General features: G+C 40.5%; 1 protein-coding gene across 12 annotated transcripts in view; it reads right to left on the reverse strand.

The window, feature by feature from the left end:
• Positions 1 to 27,779, reverse strand: part of PIEZO2 (piezo type mechanosensitive ion channel component 2) — a 423,840-nt gene that overhangs the window by 272,105 nt on the left and 123,956 nt on the right. For all 12 annotated transcript variants that reach the window (XM_075920992.1, XM_075920988.1, XM_075920987.1 and 9 more), the window contains one exon: positions 8,956 to 9,081. In XM_075920992.1, coding sequence (XP_075777107.1) covers positions 8,956 to 9,081 — 126 coding nt within the window. The remainder of the gene's footprint in view (positions 1 to 8,955; positions 9,082 to 27,779) is intronic.

Raw genomic sequence — 27,779 nt, forward strand, 5'->3', positions numbered from 1 at the left:
GCTGGATGTTCCCTGAAGGCTGGGGTGAGAGAGGAGGTTGCCTGGGGGAAAGAGAAGAGGCCCCGGTGGGCTGAATGTGTACCCTGGAGAGGAAGGGAAGAGGCCCCTGGCCGGCAGGAGTGGTGGCATATGGGGGAAGAGAACACTCCCAGCCTCCCGCAACTCTCCACCCCTACGCATACATCCTCAAGGCCCTGTCCTGATGGACGCAGGGGGCAACACTGGGTAAGTCTGCTAGTTGACAAACATGTTGTCCTGCTTGGTTTTGATTCTCTCTTTTCACCATTTTGCCTTTCCTTCTTCCTCTTTGACATTCAGTTTTATGTGTTTTCCTCCCATCACAACTGGGCTATTGTTTTGTTCATTGTGCCTGCAAAAGCATTATTGTACTTAAGAGGGTAGAGTGGGAGGCAGACAATATAAGTTCTGTTTGACCCATAGGTGCACTCCCAATGACAAGATGAGAGAATGATTATCAGCCTGCAATCCAACTCATTTGTAATAGAGTCTACTTCTAACTGCAACTATGTAAGACTGTATGTGGCTGCCCAAGATTACATCATAGAGTTTGAAGATGAACTGTTAAATGATTGTGGGAAATGGCTCTGTACTTCCTTGGGTTTGATACCAGAATATGCTCAAAAATCCATAAATCTGAAATCCAAACTACATGCCAAGGGCAGGCAAAATTTGAAGATGATGACCTCAATAATAAACACAAAAGAGAGCAGAGTTTCCATCTTTCTGTGTTACAAGAAATTGTAGGGAAGTTCAAAGAGGCAGGCAAAGGAAAAGCACAGAAATTGAACAAAGATAAGATTCCAGATTGTGAGGCAGATTATGAATTTTTCAATGAGGTAAAAAATTGTTTGATCCCCCCCCAAAAAAAATCACTGAAGCAATTCTATAGTCTGAGCCAGGAAAGAGTTCACTTTCCCACAAAATCTTCATTTCAAACTAAGTGAACAACAATTCACCAAGCATTAAAAACTGTACATTTTAGAAAAATGCCTGTGACAGAGTTCCTAAGGTAGCTGATGTATTTACTTAGGTCACAATCTCTGTCAGTGCAGACCATAGTTTCAACCCCATATTCTCTGATTCATATGAAGGATTTTTCAGAGGATAGCATCATTCAGGTGTTTTATTTACACTGAAGGATAAAGGAATACAAATTTAGTTAAAAAAACACTTTATGAATCATTTTAAGAATGTCCATACTGGGTCAGACCAAAGGTCCATCTAGCCCAGTTTCCTTCCTCCAACAGTGGTCAATGCCCGGTGCCAGAGAAGGAACAAACAGAACATGTAATCATCAAGTGATCCCTCCCCTGTTACCCATTCCCAACTTCTGACAGCGGCTAGAGACACCATTCCTATCCCTAGGCAGATGTCATTTCCCATAAGTAATGGGTGTTTTGCTGTCACCACAAATAAGTGGTAAATATTTTGCTGTCAGCAAAAGGTATGCCTCTGCACATTTCAATGAATGAAATTTTTTTTTAAAAAGAGTAAGCTGCCATGAATAATGAGTGTTTGAAATGGAGGAATACAAACTAGAAGGCTAAAGGCATTATGGAAGAATTAGATATATTTGCAAAAACTTATGATCTACATAGCTGAAAAATAATATATAAAATACTACTTGAAGTACATGTGATAGCACATGACTTTTATCAAATAAACTGGCCATTACTGGAAGACTAAAAATACAATGAATGCTCACTTTCTGAGCTGTTACACAGTAACAGTCACCAGGAAATTCAACAGAATCCATTATATATGTTTAAAAAGCAAATGTTAGAAGCTTGTGTTTTCCCAGTCGAATTCCCTGACCTTATATAGTTGTTAATAATGGGTGGAGTAATGTTGAAGATAATTATCTCTTAATTCAGAACACAATTATCTTCTGTTTAGATAGGAAATTATACCGTATTTACAAGTGAAGATCTCTGTTCTGGTTTAATAAATGCACTCTCTCAACACCGCAGGTGAAAGTTACATAGCATAAGCTCTGCATAATCAGAGGAGTTAAACTATAAACCACAGATTTTTGGAAACACTGATTACATTTAGACATGGCTGATGCTTCTATATACACTCTTCCATTATCTTATATATATGCTTTTAGAGAACCATGTCACACAATTATCCCAAATTTCAGAGGATGGTCATCTCTGTTAGGCCTAACTTTGCCTCCATCCCACAAAGAGTTACTGTTCTTTCTTTCATAGTCCTGTGTATCACTGGAATCTGAAGTGCTGAACCATGAAATTGAAGTTATAGAAATATTTATTTATATGAAAAAGGGCCTTTATCATTTAAAGCATCCTGAGCTGCTGATATTTCTTGGCTCCTTCTTGTTGGGTCTTCGGGCCTCATTCAGTTCTTGCCAGCTGAACACACATGAAAATATATTCAACTGTGAAGTCTTCACGAAGAAGCCAAGTTTGAATTTGCTGTGCCAGTTTTACAGATCTGTGCTATTATTATGGTTACATAATGGACATTCCGTGGTGACAAGAAGCAGTGCAGGAACCCATATTGTTATTATTCATTTGTACTGTGGTAGTCTCTTGGATCCCTAGTAAGGGAACAGGACCCAACTTGATAGGCACTATAGAGAACAAAAAGACAGTTCCTGCCTGCAAGAGCTCACGATCTAACTTCAGGAAGTACTTTGACATTCCTATGGTAGTGGAGAGCTAAAAGCATATGCAAGTGATAATCGCATGGAATGGAAAATCCAGTTCCTGCTTCTGGGGAGCTGGATTTTGATTCTAAAATAGCATTACAGATAAACTCTACAGGTTGGACAGGAAAAAGTAGGTGTTCAAAAAAAATCGGTAACTATTTGGTGATAATGTTTGGAATACTGTTTATACATATTTACAGGCCATATTTAACCCACGTTTGTGAGACAATGGAATTTCTACATATGTGATCAGGATGAAATTTGGCCCTTTTAATATGTAAGACAGTCCATTGGAGCAGAACATTTCAATATTTTTGCTCCAAAGTTTGATCAACTAGTCAGCATCCTTTTCATTTTCTACTACAAATTGAACCTCTCTAGTATGGCACTCTCTGGTCTGGCAACATTTGTGATCCAACATAATTTTAATTAGCCAGATGTCCATTTATCATGGGTGTAGCCACGTTTCCAGTGGTCCCATAAAGTTTGTTTACAAGTCCTGGCTGTTCTGCGCTATTATTTAGCTCTAATTTACCTCCTAAATGTTTTCTAAGAGTCCAGTAAACAGTGGAAGTGTTGATAATGCTGCTAGACACTATTGACCTCCCCTGGCCGAGCAAATTCTCAGGTTCAGCATTGGCCAGGTCCTGAGGCTACTAGGCTAGGGAGGTTCAACCTGTACAACAATACAAGAAGATTCCTGATAGGATATACATATTAAAATGTTTTCATTTCAGTAATCAAGAGAAGATGGAGGGATAGTTCTTCACAGCACTACTCAGTCCAATAAGCAACAAACTACCATGAATAATGCGGCTAAGTAATGCGGCCAAGAACTATTATCCTAATTTGCTGGCAAGGTCGCACATATTTGGGAAGCCTTTCCAAACAGCATCAATTCACTTCACTTATGTGCACCAATCAACATTCTATCTGCATTCCCAAAGTCCTTCACTCATCAAGAAGTTTGATACTCTACAGGAGTTGCAGCCCAAGATTTGTGAATCCAACTAATGTCCTTCCTGCCTCATGAAAGATCATCATGAACAAACTGGCGCCACTTTGATTAAAGCTGTCTCATGGATCATTGACAGAAATAATCTTCCTTTCTTCCTTTCAGTGTGTGATAAGTTCAAGTGACACTGAAGAAACCCACCCCAGATACGTCAAATCTAGCTAACTTACTATCTCCCAGTGTCAATCCTCCATTTCCTGAGAAAACTCTGAGACCACCAAAGACAATCTACAAGCTTATGTAAAAAAATTAACAGGTGTGTTGTGAGCAAGACACAAGAACTCATTCTTCCGCTCTACTCTGTGCTGGTGAGGCCTTAGTTGGAGTATTGTGTCCAGTTCTGGGCACCGCATTTCAAGAAAGATGTGGAAAAATGATTAAAGGTCTAGAGAACATGACCTATGAGGGAAGGCTGAAGGAACTGGGTTTGTTTAGTTTAGAAAAGAGAAGATTGAGGGGGGACATGATAGCCATTTTGAGATATCTAAAAGTGTGTCATAAGGAGGAGGGAGAAAACTTGTTCATGTTGGCCTCTGAGGATAGAACAAGAAGCAATGGGCTTAAATTGCAGCAAGGGAGGTTTAGGTTGGACATTAGGAAAAACTTCCTGTCAGAGTGGTTAAACACTGGAATAAGTTGCCTAGGAAGATTGTGGAATCTCCATCTCTGGTGATATTTAATAGCAGGTTAGATAGACATCTATCAGAGATGGTTTAGACGGTATTGGGTCCTGCCATAAGGGCAGGGAACTGGACTCGATGACCTCTAGAGGTCCCTTCCAGTTCTAGTGTTCTATGATTCTATGAAACCCATCCTGACATCATATATTATTCCACACTCTGCACATAACATCTAAATAATACAGAATAAAATGGAACAGTAACTTGTATAATCTTTAGAAATATGTATAATAAATATTATAGGTTTATGAGGCAGATAATTTAATTTATAAGTAAAAATTCAAATAACTAAGGTTCAGACGTAAGTGTTTAACTCACATTGAATAAAACTTTACCTCTATGAATAGTCCCATTATTATCATTAGGATGTTTCATGGAGTAATAGAGGTTTCATCACAGATTAGAGTAGTACTCAGAGCAAAGGTGTAGGAATCAGGCACCAAAAAGGCATGGCATTGGCCAAAATTTAATTAAGAGGAGAGAGTTGGAGTGAAAATTATCTATAGGTTTTAGAAGGGTGTAAAAACCAAGAGGATGTGTATAATGACAATTTTTTTAAAGGAAAGAAAACTTAGAAGGAATTCCAGGAAAACACTTTTACCTCATCTCATTTTAGATCACATAAACAGCCTGCCACAGGAAGTGGTAGAAGCTCCATCTATTAAGTTATTTAAAATGGACTTGTGAAAGCACCAGAAAAATATACTGTAGGAATGAAATTCTGCACCACCAGAGGCATGTATTTTAAGACGTCCAATGGTTCAATATTTCTCAGTGCTAATGCGGACAATAACAAGTCCTATAGACTCTAGAAGATGCTGTGGGTTTTTGTAGCTGTGATGAAGGTGACAGTATATGAGCTTTGAATGGGAGTGAGGTAGTTAAAAATAACAAAATGAAGAAACTGTATATATGCTGATATTTGGTGGATCTGAACTTGAACACTATCTATTGTTACAAAAAGCAAGAAATCTGGAGTATTTCATTTTGATTTACAAAATGTCTTGGATATAAATCAGACTTTTTTTAAAAAAAAAATCTGTGTCTAGACAATTTTTACTATTCAGGTTGACATTTGCCTCTTGGCTTCTGCAGGTGCCAAAATCTATATGCTTCTAGACTTAAAAGATTGAAGAGATGAGTTTTAGTTCATTGGTTAAACTGTTATTGTATCACTTTAACCCTTTACGAAATCACTGTTGGCACTATCCCCAGTTTTTAAAAAATGTACAGGGACTTCTATTACCAACCCTAAAAGAATTTTCAAAATTGTTTGGGCTAACAACTTGACCTACATTGTAAATCAGTTTGATCCAGGGCCAAAGTTTGGAAAAAAACCTGTTTTCCTGTCTCTCACCCCCAGTTCAAGGTGCATTAGCTCTGAACGTTATATAAGAGGCAGAAGAATTTTATGGAACTTTAAGGTTTATTTCTGAGATACAAACTACTGAGTTCTGAAGCCTACTTTCCAATCTCCTTCAGTATGAAAGCAATTTCATGTCATTTAAACATTATGGAGGAACACTTGAATACTTACCAATTATCAAATAAACTATACTGTATAGTGAAATAATTAATTGTTATCACTCTCTTCCTTTCACTTCTGCAGTCACTCCTTTCGTTACGCCTGTCCTAGTATCACTATTTTTCAGCCTAAAGGGAAATAATCTCCTGATAACCCCTGGTCACACACTGCCTTACATAGCTAATAAATAATGTCAATTACTTCTAGTCTCTTAATTTAAATGAGGACAGAATCTGCTCTAATTATTCAAACTCCAAGTGAAATTCAGACTTCCCAGCAGCTCAAAGCCAAAGTAAAAAAGGCTTTATTAGGCTAAATTGAACTGGGGTAGAGTAATCCTACATTCTCCTCCAAGCCACTGCACCTGTGCAGTTGGCACGAAAATAATATTACAATGTGCAGTTATAAATGCAAAAAATCATCTATGGTCCTTTACTGTGAAGCAGTATGAAACTTCACTCTATATTATGGAGATGCTAGTCATGAATACATAATGAAAATGGAGTTCAGTTTTGCATTTAAAGCAGGATTCAGCTTCTTTTTTATAGATGAATATATTGTATCCTTTCTATGATTGTAATACTGTAAGTATGTACACTATGATTTAATCTGGGAGCTTACAGGAAAACTGTCAATTTATGAGCTAAAATTAATTTTAAAATTAGGTCCTTCAAGAAATGTAGCACAGGTATCAGACCTTTTACTGTCCTGAATGATTTCAACAACAGAACTACAGAGACTTTCAAAAAAGTGTCCATGTAGACCAAACTGACTGACATTTCAGGCATACACTGCATCTGAACACATTCAGTTGTAACTATACTAGCTAATTAACTATTTTTGTTCCTCACTGTAAAATACTGACAGGTCAGCGGCTCAACTGCAGCTTTTGTAGCATCAAAGGCAACAATCAATCAATACTTCACCTCTACAATACACTGAAGTAGCGTGTTCTTTCTATCCAATTATGCTACAGATCTACTGGTTGTAATGAGTCAGTGGTATCAGAATTTTGAGCAAATTAATGCACCATGCATCCCCATGAGTAGTTTATTTGGCAGCAGTTGGCTTCTGTGGAGCCGTCTGGCCCCCGTCCATTCCTCCGGCTGCCTCCCACAGAGGCAGCAGCATGAGCACCAGAGCACCAAATACACGTTCTTTAACATCCCTAAATTATAATTATACAAGATAACTACAAAGAAATTAAGGCTCCTACACATTAAAAAGCTTATTTAAGATTGTGTAGGAGGGAAATATTAGAAGGAAGGAATAAATGTATCTTTAAAAATCAGCTTGCTCTAAAATGCATTGTCTATAGTTGCATAGTGGCACTACAGATTACTACTAATATTGCTGTGGTGATCCATCACCAATGACTTAATTGCTTATTAAATTATATTTTAACACTGCCATGCATAATTTTGCACAGCCTTACTTGCATGAGTACTCCCTCATAGGTCTTATTTCTTATTATGATGCCATTACTTAATAAAATACTATGTATTCCTTTTATTATATGTGTTCACTTATTCTTGTTTATCCATTTCAGCCACGATCATCTTCGCACTCACTATCATGTCCCTTTCTAAATGAAATATCCTGCCTGTACTAGTACATAAAACCCAATATCAGGTTGTCCTCCTACTCACTCACCAATACTTACTCACATTATGATATACCCAAGGAAATCGTCATCTAATAAGACATTAGGTTGAGGGCCTGCTGGGCATTCTTGATACTAAAAATATAGAAAAATGAGACATTTTCCTTGTCTCCTCCCATGCTCTTCGTTGCTTGTCCATTAAGATTGTGGGGGAAGGAACAATCCATCTATCTACAAAGACCCTAAAGCATTGTCAATGCTACCACAATATACAATATAAATTATAACAGCCATAATAATTATTAAAGATATAGAAATAGCAAAGAATCTTATCTAATGCACTTATCAATTACACACATTGCATTTTTTGAAATGCAAAATATTTTTTACAGAACATTCAAGAAAACTGATAAAAGCCCCATAAATCAGAGTTATAATGTTCCTTTGATGTGCACAATTGGACCTTTTCTTTAAAAAAAATATAGTATGAGATGAAGATGGAGTTTCAGCATTAGATCTAAGTTTCCTAGGGCTATTCTTGTTTTAAGTTAGATGCTCAGCTTTACCAAAGTCTTGTTTTAATAGTAGTACTACTGTTGAAGTGGTAGTAGCACATTGTATGATAAATAAAATGGGCATTTACCAAAGATAACTTGTCAGCTGTAAATGTCAAACATAAGCACTGTAACACATACACCCGGAGTCGGAGAGGGGAGAGAGATTATCAGATGTATATAGTGTACCTTTCCCTTATTTAAAATCTTTGGGTAATAAATAAACGTGCAACAGTATTCACAAATGAGTTATTGAAGAATATTTTCTCAGAAAGGAAGATACAGTAGGCTTCATTATTTATTTTTAGTTAATGTTAACATTAAAAGAAAATATACAGGAAGTAGTATTATTAGTAACACGAGAAGAAGAAAGTAGCATATTGTTTAGGATTGTCCAAAGTTTGGATTCAAGGTTTAAAGTCACCTAAAATTACCATGTACTGTACCAAGTTTTGCAGGAGGCATAATACGATAGAAATAGTTAGTTTAGATTAATTTGAATGAATATACAACAGTTTAATGTTAATGGACCAATATATGTATTAACTGGATGAAAGAGCAGTCATTCCAGGCTGTGGATAACCTTGACAAATTCTCAATAATGAAATTCACACGTAGCACAATATATAATAGACCCACTGAGAATCCTACCCTGACAGCAATATAAGTGTTATAAACACTTAGTAATACACTCCCCCCCCCACACACACACACTTCCCTTTGGGCAATAAGGAAAAGATGGGCCTCGAACTGTGCCAAAGGCTAACAAAGTTGGGTAGAGCATTAATGGTAAAAGTCCAGCCATTAACTCCCTCCCTTTTATACAAGGGAATCATTCGTACGTCCTGTATGACAATGCACCAAGGATAAAAATCATACTCACAGTTAAAACCAGGTTCAATATTGTTTCCAGCTTCAAGGCTGTTTATTGTGATTTGGAAGATGATGTGCAGCAATAGGAATGACAGGCTGATGAAACACAAGGATTTTAATAACCGTCCTGTATGCCCTAGAAGACACAACGTTGAGATGTACTTAGTTGAGAAGTTCCAAAGAGTAAAAAATGTTTCAAGCATAGAAATTTAAAAAAAAAATTATAAAAAATAAATGGAAAAGGTCTCGAAATCTAACAAGCTATGCAACAGTTATAAATATCACCTCAGTGGTTTCTCTCACTCATACCACAGTATATTGCACATTTAAAACAAAGCTTCAAACATGGCACTTCAGTATTAAAAAACCCTGATATCTGGAGAATCTAGATAATTTAAAAAAAAACATTTTAGGAAAATACTGGCTGAGTAATAATCAGTCTTAATTTGACAAAGAAAATTCCCAATATTTCTATCACCCAATCATCTGACATAGTAATAGAGATGTAGCTGTGTTAGTCTAGTCTAGCTGAAACAAAAAACAGGACTATGTAGCACTTTAAAGACTAACAAGATGGTTTATTAGGTGATGAGCTTTCGTGGGCCAGACCCACTTCCTCAGATCAAATTGTGGAAGAAAATAGGCATGACCATATATACCAAAGGGCTACAATAAAAAAAAGTGAACACATAAAAAGGACAAATCAAATTTCAGAACAGAGGAGCGATGGGGAGGGGTAGGTAAATGTTTGTGAGCTAATGATATTAGCTTCCCCAATTATCACCTCTAATATCATTAGCTCACAGACAATCTTTGAAATTTGAAATATTGGGCAGCTTGTGTAGACGCGGGGTAGCTATTTCGGGACACCTCTGGTATCCCAAAACAACCGTGCAGTGTAGACGTACCCTAATGTAAGGGGACTGTTACCCCTTACTAAAACTTTGTGGGAGTTTGTTGGTTTACCAGCTTCAGAAGGGGAAGGGTTCATGAGACTGACAGACCCCAGAGACAATGGAAAGCAGTCAACACTCCAGCTCAGCCTGACTGACAGGTTGTAAGTGGGGATTGTTCTGGCTCTCTCTCTGAGCAAACAGGGAGCTGAAAGAGCAGAGCGAGCTGTGTGCAGGAGAGGTCCTGCAAAGACAGAGATCTAAAAGAGGAGTACAAGAAGAAGTCCTGCAGCGACAGAACCAGACACAGACAGGCCAAGCAGTGCAGACCCTGTGTTGAGCAGCAGACTGGCAGTGCTCAGAAAGCCAAAAGGAACAGAGAAACAACACAAGGAGCTGGAACTGGCCAAGCAGCACAGCCTGCAGCTGGATGTGGTGAGCTACTGGGACCTGCAAAGTGTGGGGAAAGGCTCTGGACTGGGAGAGGGGTCTGGCCACTTAGAGACTGAGGCTGTGTGGTCACTGCCAGTGCAAGCGTGTCCAGCCTACAGCCCCTTGCAGCACATCCAGGGCTTCTAAGGAAGAGACTGTGAACTGTCCTTACACTCTGCAGACTGCTGTGTTGATGTCCCTGTGCTACAGAGCAGGGCTGTGTGTTCCCATTTAACCATTCTCATTGTTTCTTATTCTATTCTCTTTAATCAGTTGATGTTTAATAAATTGTATTTGCTTTGAACCTTATGAAGTGGTCACTGGGCCAAGAAGGCCTGCAGTGTAAAGAGAGCACCTCGGAGTGGGGACACCCTAACTCCTGCCCCTAGTGACTACAAGGTCAGGGATTAAGCCCCAGGAAACCTGGGCCCAGCCTTGTTGGGGTTTCAAGGGCTCTGCTACTCAGGAGAGTGGAGGGGGAGCCCTCAGGATCAGGGAGCCGTGGGGTAAAGGAAGTGGGAGCGGGGACCCAGATCCTTTCGCTGGTTCATTTCACCGGGGTGTATAGAAGCCAGGAAAGTTCCCCACAAGAGCGGGACTATTCCCCCGCTTACACTAATATGGATACTACCAGAACAGATGCTTTAGATTTATTCAGTTTGATTACACAGGTGACAAAATGCCATGAATTTATTTTGGTTGTTACAAATGTGGAAGGTAATGACCCTCCATAACGTGATAATTCTACCATGGCCACACTTCTCCTTTGCACTTTTGTCTCAGAATGAGGAACCCATTTAAAGGCATGTTGTAATACTGGCGATTTAAAATCTCTTTCAGATCCAACCATATTATTCATTATATTCCTGACAGACAGTTTATAAGTTAGCATAAATCTGTCATTTCTGAAATACTTCAAATTGTATTAACACGATCCTCTATGAATACAGGCACCACATTGCCCCATTTATTTAATTACTTAGAGTGATATTTCTTTTCATAAATAGCATGAACAGTATTTGTAATTCTTTTTCACTTATGTGTACACAAGCAATCACGTATTACTTGCAGGTATGCTCCAAGAAAGCAAATTTAAAGTTTGCACATTCAGTAACTTAATTATAGTGAATTCTGAACTCACAGACACAAACTATTCCAGGTGAAATGGCATTTTCTTTAGTAAGATGAAACTCTGCTTGATGCAGCAGGGGAACATGGCTCCTAACTGCCCTCACTAAACTCTGGCACAAAGGCAATTAAACAAGTCAAAGAAGCATCAAATCACTACTTTTGTACCATAGATGCACATCCAGCTGTTTTTTTCTACCCTTGTGTTGTGATGACAAAGTTACAGACCAGTAAATGCAACATACTTGGGATCTACAAAAGCAGCGAGGAGTCCTGTGGCACCTTATAGACTAACTGAAGTGTAGGAGCATAAGCTTTCGTGGGCAAAGACCCACTTCATCAGACATGGGTCTTTGCCCACGAAAGCTTATGCTCCTACACTTCAGTTAGTCTATAAGGTGCCACAGGACTCCTCGCCGCTTTCGCAGATTCAGACTAACGCGGCTACCCCTCTGATACTTGATACTTGGGATCTAATCCAAACTCCATGGAAGCCACAGGAGTTTTTCCACTTCAATGAGCTTTCAATCAGACTCTTGTTTTATTTTATATGGGCGAGAGGAGCAGAGGGAAAAGGTTTCCTAAAATGCCTTACCACAGCATTAGCCTATGAGCAGATAGATAGTCTAGACAAAGACCAGACTGCACTATTCACAACTAGGACTATGTGCCCACACACAAGGCCTCTGTGTTAGAGCGGGGGAGAGGGGAGGAGGAGAATCAGACAGTTTATTTGTCAAGAAATATAGTTTTGCTTTATCCACAATGATTGTAAATTTGACACAAATTCCCCATACAGCCATTGTTAGTAATGTTTTGTTTTGGGCCTCAGGCATTATTTGCAAAACACCATTCCCCTGATAATGTTGGGGATATGGGAAGCCCTGATTTAAGTCCCTGCTTGCACAGAGAAGAGATTTGAACTTGGGTCTTCCACACAGCAGGAGAGTGCCTAAAGCACTTGTGCCACAGGATGCCTGCAATCAGGACTCCTAAACTCTGCTGTTGAAGTTGTTCCACTTCATTTAAAATACTTGCATAGTCATTGATGTGAACTCAGAAGCTATATGAGAGCAGACACATGCATGCAATTAAGCACCAGGCTGCACTGCTGCAACTTTTATCAAACTTTTACACCAGAGAGGAGCACTACCTAGCCCACACTCAAACTCTTCTGTGCATTTAATGAGTTCCAGCCTTGGGCAGCACACATGCCTCATCACAAGAGGGGTACACCAAAATCTCAGGTCTTTTACCTCTGGGAACCTTTTAGTTTATTCCCTTAACTGCACCAGAAATGGGCCACGCAAGTTGCAATGAATAAACAGCTCCACCCCAGTAACTCAGTTAGATACTAAGCACATTTCCACTCAATCCACTGTGCTCAAAGGTGCCGAGAGGAAGGTGAAAAACTCCATGACCATCTTCAATTCCTTGACATCAGGAACTGACTCTAATCAAGTCAGTTTTTTTTTATTTAAAGTTCAGAAGTACAGTGAATAAACTACAATCTGCTCAAATACAGTCTGTACTTGAAAAGAGGCTAAATTAATCAGATACATTATTTTCTGTGAATTATTCACTCAGCTCTCCTGGTCAGGCATTGAGCCTATAGAGAAGACAGATATTTTGAGGTCACACAATGCTGGAGAAGATGAACAGAAAAAAAAAACATGCTTCCAGATGATGTAATGATAAATGTAATATTAAGAAGGTCTTTAATAACAGGATTTCAAAGTACTTTACAAATTTTGTTAAAAAATGCATTAAGCATCAACATGCTAGAAGGTTGGACAACTTCCCTTGGCATTATGGTGGAAGAAGTACACATGCCTCACAATGGTGGGTGGCACTTTAGGGAACATAGCAAGACAGTACTGATTAAAGCACCCGAGAAGGTGTGCCAAGGCTAGAACAGCACCAACATTAGCATTAGAATGCGGCAGCCTCCTCTCTAGCAGTTCCCGCTGAGTGGTGGCCATCAGAAACTGTATACATGAGTCTTCAAAAACTAATAATGACCGTTATCCCATTTATTCAAAAAGCTGGAGAGAGAGCACAACATTTGGAGAAACAGGGCTTCTGATAATTGGGGATTACTGAATAAGCTAAGTATGCTAATGAGCAAATGATAGATTTGAATAAGGGATGAATTTCAATTTCTAGGGGGTTGGGTAAACCAGTTTTACAGTATTTAAGAGATATATTTTGCTTTCCAATGCAAAACTTGGAACTAAAAACATAAAAATTAATTGCATATGTGTAGAATGGAACTGCTATGAAAGCAGACAGATGGAGTAAAAATTCTGAGGTACGACAGAGCATTTTAAATCAGTCAGGGAATGTTTTCTTTGAGGTCTTCTACGTATCTTTTACTTATCCACAAATAACCACTTTTACGATGAGAATCCCTAAATTTAACTGTAGTTTATTTAATCCACAGTTCTCCTGTGTAAAAGCTCAGTTCACTTTAATGGCAGTTGTATGCCCCATAAAAGGGGATATAAACACAGTAGAAAGTAATAATGATCTTTTATATAGAGAGAATGATTCCAGAGTCCATGTTAAGAATTAAATAGAATACCATTTACTAGATTAGTTAGTGACCTGCATACACGGCTTATAGAGGAAGCGATATCAAAACACAGCTAACAGGGGACTGAAACGGGACAAGATTCCATTAACTACCATAAATTAAACAAAATATAAGACAAACTGAATATTTCAAATAATGAAATGAAACAAAATATACCTATTTGTAGCTTTAGAGCTAGATTTTTTAAAAATCACATTTAAATCAATGTTGAAAGATTTCAGTGGTACGCATTTATTCAAGTGAGGGAATAATTTGATTCAAAACCAGTCGTAGAAACTAAGGAAAATGGGCGTCTTTACTAAGTGGTGTGCAATTCCCAGAAGGGCCAGGGGAACTAAATACTGGCATACATCATTGGAAATTTACCAACATGTCTAGGCACCTACATTAGTAAGTTCCTTCAACATTTTAGGACTCTAGAGTTTAGCAGTCTGAGCATTCTAGTCCAATCCAGTAAAGCATTTAGCTCGTGCACTTAACTAAGTACACGAGTAGTTTCACTGAACATATCAAAACTTTTTGCTGTATTGTGGCACTGTGTACACCATCTTGCAGGATCAATTGCTCAGTAGTTTTAAGACAGCCAATTCCTGCTAAAATCCTTTAAAACCCTAGCATTATACATTACAGTCTTCCAAGCTGTTATGTAGCCTTTACACATGTAAAGAGCTGCAGAGAGGAAACAATTTGTACTTCCCAACAATAAATTGTTTTGTCCTACAAAACTTAGTGCCTCTAACTCTTGAGGTTAAAAAACAACAAATGGTCTGGTAGCACTTTATAGACTAACTAAACATGTAGATGGTATCATGAGCTTTCGTGGGCACAGCCCACTTCTTCAGATGACCGGAGTTATTAGTTTAGGATGCGCACACCCAAAATAAATAGGAGAGGGGAAGGGAAGGGTTGTAATTTGTACAGCATTTGATATGTTTTGAATAAACAGAGATACAAAGAAGGTATTAACAGCACTGATTCAGGCTGGGTCATCTGTAAACAGTGGTGAACTAGAACAAGGCAAAGGCCATGAATAAAGAAAAGGGGAACACAACAGTTGGAAAGGATTTTGCTTAGTATGAAATTTGATAGTGGCATGCTCTCTCTATTTGGTATATTTATACAATGGCAAACCATTAATCCACAGATTATAATAATCATATATTGGCACAGAACCTGAAAAAAAAAATTGCTTCCATTCAGTGAACCTTAAACATGCTTCCTAAGTAGGAGTTCACACAAATAAAATGTGTAAATCTTGTAGCTGTCATTGTTGGGGGGTTCTTTTGTTTCTCCCAAAGAAAAAACATTTACTTTCTTCTCTTTTTGCAAATGGTATATTTTTTCCGTTATGCTGAAAGTATCCATTATACTGCAGCCTATCTAAATTTAGATGATTAATTTTATATAAAAATCTATTTAAATAAATCCCCTAAAGAACACTCGTGCTGCATCACTACCTTCTACTCAAGAAGTTTGGTTCTAGGACAGTCCAGGTAGGCTCATCTACAGGGGGCACAAGAGGGCAATTTTCCAGGGGATGTAGAAAGAGGCCTGGGGACTCCTGGTGACAGGAGCCATAGACCCTTTAAATTGCCAGGGCTGCCTGGGGACCATGCTAGGGTGATGCTGAGGACTAGCTGTCCCAGATCTGCCCCTTCCACTCGAGGCCTCACTCCTTCTGGGAACGTGAAACTGTCCCCTCCCCACCTCGCCCAAGGGCCTATAGAGGCGGCCAGACTCCCTGGATGAGGGTGATCGTATTTCCTAAAAGGAAAATAGGACACTGTAAGGGGCTGGCCTGAGCCTTTCCCCAACTAGCCCAAGCCCCTCTGCTTAGGTGTGGCTGGCCTGAACGGCTCGCCCAAGCCCCACAAAGCACAGAGTGGGCAGTAAGATCCTATTGCTCAGACTGCAGATTCTGTAGCATAATCTACATATAATTAGCGAATTCAAAACAGTATCAAATTGCTCTTTTGGCCAACATTTTGCCCACAGAACACAGGGTTGGGAGGCAGGGCCTGTGCAAGTAGCGATCTATATACTAGATAGGGTGACCATATTTTCCAAAGGTTGGGACTGGCATAGCCACTTACTTGCCCCTTGGTCATGGGCACCCCTCATTTTTGACAGAAGTGAACATCTGTCCCATTTGCTTTTGCCAACCTATCAACAGCAAATAGGACAAATTCTTGCTTTTTCCAAAAAAGTCAGGATGGCTAGCCCTGGGCTTCAAAAAAGGGACTATCCTGACCAAAACAGGATCTATGCTTCCCCGATAGATGACACTGTAAGCATCACAAAACACATGAACTGGCTAAATTGCTAGGAGTCTCAGCAAAAAACTGAATGAAAATTAATGCATGCCCTACCAGACTTGAAAGGGACCATGCCATAATATTTCCATTTAAATCCAATAGCTGCAGAGTTCAGAGTTTCTGTCTTGGAGAAAAGGATACAAGGTTTGAAGGTCAAACCTTCATCCTATCATCCCCACTACTACAAGGACTGTCAGATCAAGTGCTGCCACTCCAAATTCCTCCCAAGTTGGAGGAATTTGGATCTGACTTTCTGGTTCATTTCCATCCCTAGTGTGAGGTAAGGCCCAAATCAAGAACTCTGGTAACTACTGTGCCCTCATATAAAAGAAGCACATTCCTTCTGTTAACGTTAAAACAATATACAAGTCCCATTTGGATAAAATGTTAAGAAAAGCAGTACATTATAATGAAATTCGGTTTATCCTATGTAGCATCGTTTTTTAATGACATCACAAAACCACTAGAATTTCTAATAGACATGTTTTAATGGTGTATGAGTTATCAGCAAATTTTTAACTTTACTTTCTGTAAACAAATGAACTATTGTTTACTTCTATGTAAGACAGATGCTTCTCTGCTTCTATTTCCTCTCTCTCTCTCTTATCCCCCCCCCCATTTTAATTAGGATACTATCAAATTTCATTAAATACCCACAAAATGAATAAAAACGTTAACAGACATAAATTATTATGGATTACAGGAATGCAAAAGGGATTTGGGTAATCCTGACAGTTAAAAGTGTTGTGTAACTTAATGTAACTTGATTTAGAAATGAAAACAGAGAAAAACACTTACACAGAAAAATAAATACCTATTTACTCAAGCTTCTTGCAAGACTTCCTATTATTTCTAGATGTTTTCGTGGCTAGAATACTATTAGAACTGAGATGTATCCACTGCATCAATAGACAATGCTATCCTTCAAGCCAGTTATAATCTTTGAATGGCAAGTTTAAACAGGCAACATATCCATTTTGTTAACAAAATATTTTGCCAGACAAAACCCAGAACTTAACTGCTCATTATTTTTCCAGAGGATCATTGCAGAATCCTGTAGCATTTAACATATACTTGCCACCTTTCAAATTCATAGGTGAGATTTAACAAGCCTAATACAGGAAATAAATATTATTTTTACATTAGTATATTCAAATATTGTACAATTTTATGCCAAGATATGCAGTTAAAAAAGTTTGAATTTTCTGCTGTATAGACCTTAGATGAAATGGTTACAGTGACTGCGGTTCTTCAAAGTGTGTTGTCCACATATATTCCACTGATATTCACATGCACTCTGTGCATGTAGGAGGTGTTCTTGAACAGATAGACTCACAGATAGACACTCAGACAGACAAACTCTCTCAAATGTATGGTAGATATTCTAAAATTCTCTACTTGTGTTTCCCCATTACCTTTCCCTAAAATACTCTGTGTCTCAGAGATTCAGAGCCTTTTCAAGTTTTGTTCCTGCTTACAACAGTTACACTGCTCCAGTCAGGGAATAAAAACAGTACTAGATGACATACAACCAATTTTAACACAGGTCAGACTTGAAAGAATTACCAGTTCTTATATAACTTTCTGCTTTTTGCAGTTTGTGAGTTCTCAGAGACATCAAAATGAGCTATGTGCATGCTTCTCAGGATCAGGATTTATCCCAAAAATGCTGTTTGGCAAGATTCATCCATAACATCTGCCAAACACACAGCAAAAATGTCAGTGAAACTCCAGTAATCCACAAAACTAGCATGGATGAGTTCTACAAATGACCCACATGGATGCTACCGCAGGTGTTTAAATTCCTTAAAACATCTGATTTACCAGGCTGCCCTTTGGCCCTTTGTACTAACCAGCTAACATCTTGTTATCATCATGAAGGTTAAAATGTATCCAGCTGAAGACAGATTTAGTGGAGCCTCCTGATTGCTAGATAGATAACTGTTCACAACCAGCAGACAGAGAGGGAAATGTTTTATTGTGATCTGGTAAGAATGGCAGAGCTGTTTGCTAAGCACAGATCTGATTAGTATTCTTGATGGAGCATTTGGCTATTCAACTGAGAGAATTTTAAAAAAAATCATCATAGTACCTTAAAGAAAATGCTAGTTTTTCCAGTAAAAGAGGGATTGCAAAGTAACCTTCAAGTGCCTCTGTATCTCTTCAATGTATGTCTGTATAACACCAGGAATTTGCTCAGCAAAGTGCAGCTGCTGCTATCCTTGCTGGTCTATTTCCATATATGACCATAGGGATCTGATGGATTTAAAAACAGTTACAACTCTATAGCCCATGAAGGCATAAGGGAGCAAACTCTAGCTAGCTTAGTCTTAAATAAGGATGCAAATAGCCCTCCAGATATATGAAAAGAGCATACAAAATCTAAGTGAGATTGTGAGACACTTACAGATTTTACAATGTTTATACAGTTTGAACTGTCAGCAGTAGAACCAGGAACTGAAAGGGTCAAAGGAAGACAGCATGTCCACTGCAGAATAATATTTCAGGCTAAGGAGTGTAAGCATGAAAGGTGCATGTGCAGATGCATATGCACATGTGCACACACTCCTAAGCACATAAAAAAACTAGACAAGGCAAACAAGCAAATCCAGCTGAAAATACTTAGATACATTATATCAAGTGAATTAAGTATTAGGAACAACAACAACCACCACCACCACCACCCAAACAAACCCACTTTGATAGATCTGAAATTTTATAAAAATAGATAGCATTTAAGAGGAAAAAAGTAAAAGGACATGTCTGGACTAAACAATAGAAATAAAAAGATATATTGAAGGAGATCTTTTTTACAGGTTACCAGATGAAGCAGGAGAGAAACATTTTAGAATTCGAAACTTTCTTAAAAGACATAAAAACCAGATCAAGTTATATCCAAAATTACTAGGATAGAGACTGATCATTCTCATTAATGTAGGGGAGGTTATGACTCATACAACTAAGTGTCACTTCCTTGCTCATGAGAAGTAAATGAGACATAATATGAACCAGTTTGCTATATATCATAACACTTCCTGATAAATAGTACTCAAATTTTTCAACAGAAAATCTCTCATACTTTCATCCTCTGTAAAGCTGTACATTGTAAATGGAAAACAAAAGGTTAGGAAATCAGCAACTTTGCAGTGAAACATGAGGAATTAATCAACCTGAGTGTTAATAGATAATTGTTTGAATTAAAAAAAATGAGTCTCAGATTGTATAAATCACCACAGCGCCACCGAAGGAAATGGAACTATGCCAATTTACAGCAGCTGAAAATCTGACCTTCTCTGTTCAATTTAACAACTTAAACAAGTATTAAGCAAACATTTCCCAAATTTATGGCTGAACTTCTTACATGGAGGTCAGACTGCATTTCTTACTTCTTAGTCACCAATCTAAATAAAGTGACCGCTTAGCACATTCTGATAACATGAAGGTCATTTTTGGCAGAAGGAAGTCTAATGCAAACCTCCAAGGTGCCTGCTAATTGGCACCAAGCTTCACATAAGGGACATGTTTTGAATCATGGAGATTTAGCTTCTGCCATGTTGCAAGCATCCCTGTATAGATGTAGTGGGTGCCTTAGCCTCAAACTGAAACATAACTAAAAATACACATATTTATATATATATTTACTGAATTTATAGTCAATAGGCAATAACTATTTACCTAACTATATGACTGCTAACAATAGCACAGTGCACAGAGGGAAGACGGTGGATGTAGCAGGGGCTCTGTCTCATGCCTAAAGTCAGGAGAAAGGAACCTAGACACTCACTCCATTCTTGATGCCTTTTGGTAGGGAAGCACAGCATCAATAGATACTGCTTGCCAAAAAAAAAAAAAAAAAAAAAAAATCCATCCTTGTTGTACATACAAATCCATGGTACACCCACATCTTGAATACTGCGTACATATGTGGTCTCCTCATCTCAAAAAAGATATACTGGCATTAGAAAAAGTTCAGAAAAGGGCAACTAAAATGACATGACAGGTTAGGCATTTTAGAACTCACTTCTAACCCTTAATTACTAATTGCAAGGTGACCCCAGCTCACTCAGAGTCACCAGAGCCTGATGAAATGCACCCTAGAATAGCCTAGGAGATGACTCAGTTGATCCTTCGAGATGTAGTGAATAATCTCAATTCCTTTCTCTCAAATGGCCACATCTTTAGCCATCCACCAATGCCAGTACTCATGTCATGTCTCCTCTTCCCCATGCCCAAAGGACTGTGCCAAATTCAGATGAGGGGTGTCAAAGTCAGACACAGGTCTCACAGATTTGTCCGACCACTCTGTTTATTAGCAAAGCTGCTCTGCTAATACATCCAGAAAATGTGAGTACCATACACGGCTCAAACCCCTTTGATTTATACAGTCAAAAGAAAGCCAACTTAATAAGTTTAAAAGGTGACAAAACTTCACATGATAGTATGAGACTAGTCAAGTATCTTCATTTCCACATCAAGCACACAACAATATCCTGTCCATATCTCTCTGGCTACCTCAATTACTTTCTACCTAACAAACACCTAGGCTGTGTCTACACTGGGCCACTTATTCCGGAAAATCAGCCGCTTTTCCGGAATAAGCTGCGAGCTATCTACACTGGCCCTTGAATTTCCGGAAAAGCAACAATGCTCTACTGTACAAAATCAGCCGCTATTCCAGAAAAACTATTCTGCTCCCGCTCGGGCATAAGTCCTTATTCCGGAACACTGTTCCGGAAAAGGGCCAGTGTAGACAGCCTAGTAGTCTTTTCCGGAAAAAAGCCCCGATCACGAAAATGGCAATCGGGCTCTTTTCCGGAAAAGCGCGTCTACATTGGCCACAGATGCTTTTCCAGAAAAAGGGCTTTTCCGGAAAAGCAGCCTGCCAATGTAGACGCTCCTTTTCCGGAAAAACTGAAAACGGAATAGTATTCCATTTTAAGCAGTTCTGGAAATTCATGCCAGTGTAGACACAGCCCTAATGTTCCTTTTCCTGTTATCTCAGGCTCATCTGGCTTCACTCTGATCTGCATACCTACAAACCACATTAACAACATTTCCTCTTTCCTGTTCAGACACAAACAGTGTTCCTTCAACTTATTCAATTATTACAGTATAATTAATCTTTCTCTTACAATATATGTCTTTCTACTTTCACAGGGGTTTCCACAAGGTTAAGTGGAGATGTAGCCCACAGAGCTATTTTAGCCTTTTATTTTGCGTAGCAGTAACTCAAGGAGCCTAGATTGGCTTAAGCAGATTAGCATATTGGGTATGCGAGGACAGGGCTGGTCCTTTGTCTCTTACCACCAGACCTCCAGGGAAGGGTAAGTATATAAATATATGAGCATATGCCAGGAATGATACCAAAGACATCCACAGAACTATATTATTTCTATCTGTTAATATGATATTGAGCATCTTTGGCATATACCCTATTGTTCCCAACAAGATATTGAACTCAGTTGTAATTCTGTTGTTTGGGATTCTGGGATTATAACCCTATTACTCTCAGCTCATTAAGTTAATATTAATTGGCAAGGAAGACAATTATTAAAATTGTTACAATGATTTTTACAGTTGTAACAATTACAATTGTTTTAAAAAAACTGGCTACAGAGGCCACTCATCCTTGGCAAAGGGATGTGGACTTGCTGCCTTTGCCTAACCTGGCTGCTCCTGTGTAGCCTTAGCAGCATCAAATCCTGCAGCCATGGAGCATGTCCGATGAGAGCTTTCCCAGCCCTGCCTAAGTCAGAAAGCCTCTTGCTTCCCTAGCATCTAAGTCCCTCCTGCTCCACAGCTGGGACAAGAGAATTTGAGTCCTTCCTCTCCTCCAGGAGCCTTTATTTATACTGCCCTCAGCTGGGCCCTAATTGGCTAATACCTGCCACAGCTGCTGGCTCCACAGCTCCACCACCCCAGCCCTCTCCCTGTCTGGGTTTTAACCCTTAAGGGGCCAGTGTGGGGCAGATGCCCCATCACACCAAGTCTGTCTATCAGGCTCTCACCACCATAGTAAGAGAGCTTTGCCCATGACAGAGTTTTTTGGGAATGGAATTTTCACCTTCCACCCAGAGGCAAGCCCCATGCATCCACAATGTCTGGTTGCATTCAGCTAACAGTGAATATGGGCTGGAGAATAGAGGGAGCAATTCTGCTCATTCCTCCTCTCACACATGGATTAGTCGCCATGTATATATATATTTTGCAACGTATATAACGGCTGGCTACGCCTACAATCTATCCAACCTCATTCCCTCGTGGTGCACTGGGCAGGGACCTGGAGAAGCCCCTAAATTAGCTTTAAAATCTAACAGAGTATGTGTCTACAGTATGTGTTATAAGAACATGTTGTAGGTATGTGTTGTTTGGAGTGACACCTAAATCATTTCTACTTGCAAATAAAACTTCATATAACGGAAATCAAGTAACTGGTGCATTGTCTCTGCTGCGGTAATAGATCCATAGGCTTGACTAGTACACAGTATTAGCAGAGGAGTCTTCCATCACATTCTTCGGATTCTATTTTTTTAATTCAAACACAGAACCCGGGGGAAACGGTTTGTGCCAAGGTCACCCTGTTTTCTCTGACAATCTAGGAGTACGTTGGGCAAACACAAACAGAATCTAATTGCCTTTCCCACCCAAGCTTGCTTATTAGCACCAAAACCTCCCTTATGAGCAGAAACCAAAACAAAAACCTAACAACAACGTGGCAGTGGGCTGGTACTTTGTGCATGTGTAGAGCATGATGCCTTTCTAGCCTTAATACTAGATCATATATACAAAAACCACATTGTCTCTGCAAAGCCGTGTGTTGTGCACATTTCAGATAAGGGTGCCTCAATATCTTGTTCATGAGGTTGAAACACATTTTACTGCCTCGCTTTCCTGTTCAAGTATTTTGCTAGAGTGTAAGTAGCTAAATAGTCCTTCATTACAACCAAACTATGAACAAACCACAAGAAAACAATAACAGCTACAGTGTTACGCTATTTTTAAATACAATCCATCCTCACCCCTAAAAGGAGTCTCAAGCTGTTGTTCCCTCCAATAGGTTATTGCCCCAGATGAGGATATTGCATTACATCAGATGTGGTTTGCCATACTCAACAGAAATGGACTCAAGCTAATTAGCTGAGCAGGACTGCAGATTACATAACATACATGGATCCTCAAATTTGGAGATATTTGGACTGGCTTTTCCTTGGCACAGCAGGAATGAAATAGGCAAACCTGTCTTTGGTTCCAGTATGGCTTTGCTGTGTGAGTGGGGTGGGCAGAGATCAAGGCACACTGGCACCTGCACCCCTATGCATTACAGATCCCAGTTTCAAAAAAGCTTTTTTCAAAAGAGAGCGTCCACACCTCGAAACTGATCTGCTTTTTGGAAAGAGAGCATCCAGACTGCGTGGACACTCTCTCTAAAGCAGTGGTCCCAACCTTTTGGGGCTGTCGGGCACCTGGGGGCGGGGCCACTCATGCGCTGGGCACCCAGGGGCGGGGCCGCACACGCGCCCAGGGGTGGGGCCGCACACACACCTAGGGGGCGGAGCCACCCATACATTGCGTGCCCAGTGCCGGTGCCACCCATGCGCTGCACTCCCAGGGCCGGCGCCATTCCTGGGCCGCACGCCGCGCGCCTGGGGCCGGCGCCGCTCCTGCACCGTGTGCCCAGGTGTGGGGACGCCCATACACCACGTGCCCGGGGCTGGTACAGCCCATGCACCACACACCCGGGGGCGAGGCTGACCATGCGCTGTGCACCCGGGGTTGGAGCTGTCCCTGTGCCACGTACCCGGGGCCAGCACCACGCCTGTGCCGTGCGCCGAGGGGCTGGCACCGCCCTTACGCCGCGTACCCGGTGCTAGCACAGCCCTTGTGCTGTGCACCCGGGGGCGGGGCAGCTCATACGCCGCGTGCCCGGTGCCACCCATGCGCTGCACTCCTGGGGCCAGTGCCGCTCCTGAACTGCACGCCCATGAGCCAGCAGCGCCCATGTGCTGCGCGCCTGGGGCCGGTGCTGCTCCTGTGCCACGTGCCCAGGGGCGGGGACTCTCATACACCACGCACCCGGGGCCAGCACAGCCCATGTACCACGCGCCTGGAGGCAGGGCCGCCCATGAGCTGTGCACTCAGGCCCCAGCACTTCCCATAATCTGCGCATCCGGGGCCGGCACAGCCCTTGCACTGTGCACCCGGGGGCTGACACCACCCATGCACCACGTGCCCGGGAGCGGGGCTGGCCCCGATCACTCGGCGGGTGCACAGAAATGGCCCGGTGGGCGCCATGGCGCCCGCGGGCACCGAGTTGGGGACCACTGCCTTAGACTTTAGTAAATTTGATACAGACTTGCATGACCTTCTTATCAATAAACTAGGGAAATACAACCTAGATGGGGCTACTTTAAGGTTGGTACGTTACTGGTTGAATAACTGTTCCCAGAGCTTAGCTATCAGTGGTTCATAGTCATACTGGACCCTGTGGAGTACCACGGGTATCAGTTTTGGGACCAGTTATGTTAAGTTATGAAGTTATATTAAATTTGTGGATGATATCCAGGTGGGAGGGGTTACAAGTGCTTTGGAGAATAGGATTACAATTCAAAATGATCTAGACAAACTGGAGAAATGGCCTGAGGTAACTAAGATTAAATTCAGTAAGGACAAATGCAAAGTACTCCACTTAGGAAGGAATAATCAGTTGCACACATACAAAATGGGAAATGACCAGTGTTCCTTCTAACCTGTGTGGCAACAAAGCTTCACAGGTGATTAATCAGTCCCACCCAATCAGAGGCTCAGTGCTCCATGCAGGGAGCTGACTGACTCAGCTGGGCTGGGCTGATTAATCACCTGTGAAGCTGGGCTGCTGGGCAGCTTAGAGGGAACACTGGACATGATTGCCTAGGAATGAAAACTGTGGAAAGGGATCTAGTGGCCATAGTGGACCACAAGCTAAATGTAAGTCAATGTGATTCTGTTTCAAAGAAAGCAAACATGATTCTGGGATGCCAGGGGTTGCTGAGTGCTCGAGCTCCAGTCCCAGCCCCATAGTAGTCTACAGGCTCTGGCCTTGCTTCTACAGGATGTCTGAGGCTCTGGCCTCATGCTGCCATGTGTTGCTGGAGCTGCCACCAGCCCTGGCCCTGCTGCTGCGGGCTGCCAAGAGCACAGGCTCCTGCCCCGTGGCAGCCTGCCAGCTCTGGTCCCAGTCCTGCGCTGCCTCAGGCTGTTGTCAGCCCGATCCTGTGCTGCTGAAGGCGGCCCCACCCAGTCCCAGTGCCACAGGCTGTCAGGAGCTTCTGGGGACTGCTGCCTGCTCCAGCCCCTGTCCCGTCCCACTGCTCCAGCCCGGCGCCTGTTGGATTGACCTCTTGCCATTAGGCTACCAGGGTTCTCTGATCAAGGAACATCCATGGTCCTGCCAGGACACAGATGTTGCCAGACCAGAGAATTCCAGTTTTAGGAGGTGCAACCTGTGTTATAAAAACATATCAATGTACTATCACTCTGTCACCTAAATGAAAACGAAGTTGTCTTCAAAGATTCTTCTTCATTTCATAAGGCAAAGACAAATCCTTATTTACTACAGCTTGCAAAATTAAAAGGTCTCCTTCCCTGGCCTGACACTGAAATTACATGGATCATATTATAGACAAATATCAAATGTTGATGAAAACATCTTCAGTTTTACAACACCCTACTGTTGCCATAATTTGTTTTCTGTTCACATTGACTGGGATGGTTGTAAAGCAGCTTAGATATTATCTTTTAGCTAATAAGGACAAAAACTGTTCTCTGTAAGATAGTGCTTGATATTGATATTCTCGTCCTACATGTTCAGAACTCCCATTTTTATTAGTAGTCAGACCCGCGTAAACTGAACAGAACATTGAAGCTGCGGATTGATTTGAGAGAGCATATTTTTCATTAACACGGTCCCTTCTTTCAAATTTTATCTGTAATTCACTTTCTTTAGTTTGACAAACAAAACAGCCTTTTCAGAAGTAAAATACTCACAAGGCAGCTTCACTCAAATCAAGATTCTTTACTGCTAGTATTATAATTTTCACTTTCAGTGCAATAATCTTTTCATTGTGCTTCAGTATAAACATAGAATTTTCCTTGTACCCCAGAATTCATTAAGAGCTAAGTTCTGAATTCCCTACTCAGGCAAATCTCCCATAGGGCCAAATAATGAGAGGTGCTGAGAAATTTAGCCATGATTTCACTGTCTTTGGTTTCATGACCTCCAGGAATAGAGCCTGTGAAGCTAACAAAAGGAAACAAAATGTAGAGATATAAAATAACTACCATCAGAACCACATTAGTATGCTTCAAAGTTACTAGACAGACATTAAGTGCCTTCTGTATTAAAAACAGTATCATGAGATGTGGTGTGTTATGTGAAAATACCGTAATTTAGTTTGGAGAAGCTTGCCAGACAGAAAATTCATTTATAAAGATTAATAATTTATGAGCCGAGAAAATGCATTTTTCAGGGGAAGGCAATTCTACCATCACACCAAAAGACATGAAAGATAGTCACATCTCCATACCAAATGTGCGGTGAATCCAGAGTCTTTTTCCTCCCTCACTTGGTCCCTCACACACACATCCTGACAGCATATCTGGCCTAATGGATGGAGGGGAGGGAGTAAGGTAGTATATGTGATATAACTTGATTTTAGCAAGGCTTTTAATACAGTTCCAAAAGACACTTTCATAAATGTGGTCTAGATAAAATTTCTATTAGGTGAGTGCATAACTGGTTCAAAGACCATACTCAAACAAGGTTCTCTCTCACCCCAAGATGATATACCCCGTGGGAATTTGTCTTCAGCCCAGGATTTTTCAACATTTTGATTAATTAAGAACATAAGAATGACCATGCTGGGTCAGACCAAAGGTCCATCCAGCCCAGTACCCTGTCTGCCGATAGTGGCCAATGCCAGTTGTCTCAGAGGGAGTGAATCGAACAGGTAATGATCAAGCGATCTCTCTCCTGCCATCCAAAGGATGGGTCAGGTTTGGGAATCTCCCTAAAATCCTCAGCCATGAAGACTGAAGCAAAGAATTAATTTAGTTTCTCCGCTATGACTTTATCGTCTTTAAGTGCTCCTTTTGAATCTCCATCGTCCAGGGGCCCCACTGGTTGTTTAGCAAGCTTCCTGCTTTTGATGTACATAAAAAACATTTTGTTATTACCTTTGGAGTTTTTGGCTAGCTGTTCTTCAAACTCCTTTTTAGGCTTTTCTTATTACATTTTTACACTTAAGTTGGCAGTGTTTATGCTCCTTTCTATTTACCTCACTAGGATTTGACTTCCGCTTTTTAAAAGATGTCTTTTTATCTCTCACTGCTTCTTTTACAAAAGACAGGACTATGCAGCACTTTAAAGACTAACAAGATGGTTTATTAGGTGATGCGCTTTCATGATTTTCATGGGCCCATGAAAGCTCATCGC

This window comes from Pelodiscus sinensis, chromosome 2, assembly GCF_049634645.1.
Source record: "Pelodiscus sinensis isolate JC-2024 chromosome 2, ASM4963464v1, whole genome shotgun sequence".
Classification (NCBI taxonomy): Eukaryota; Metazoa; Chordata; order Testudines; family Trionychidae; genus Pelodiscus; species Pelodiscus sinensis.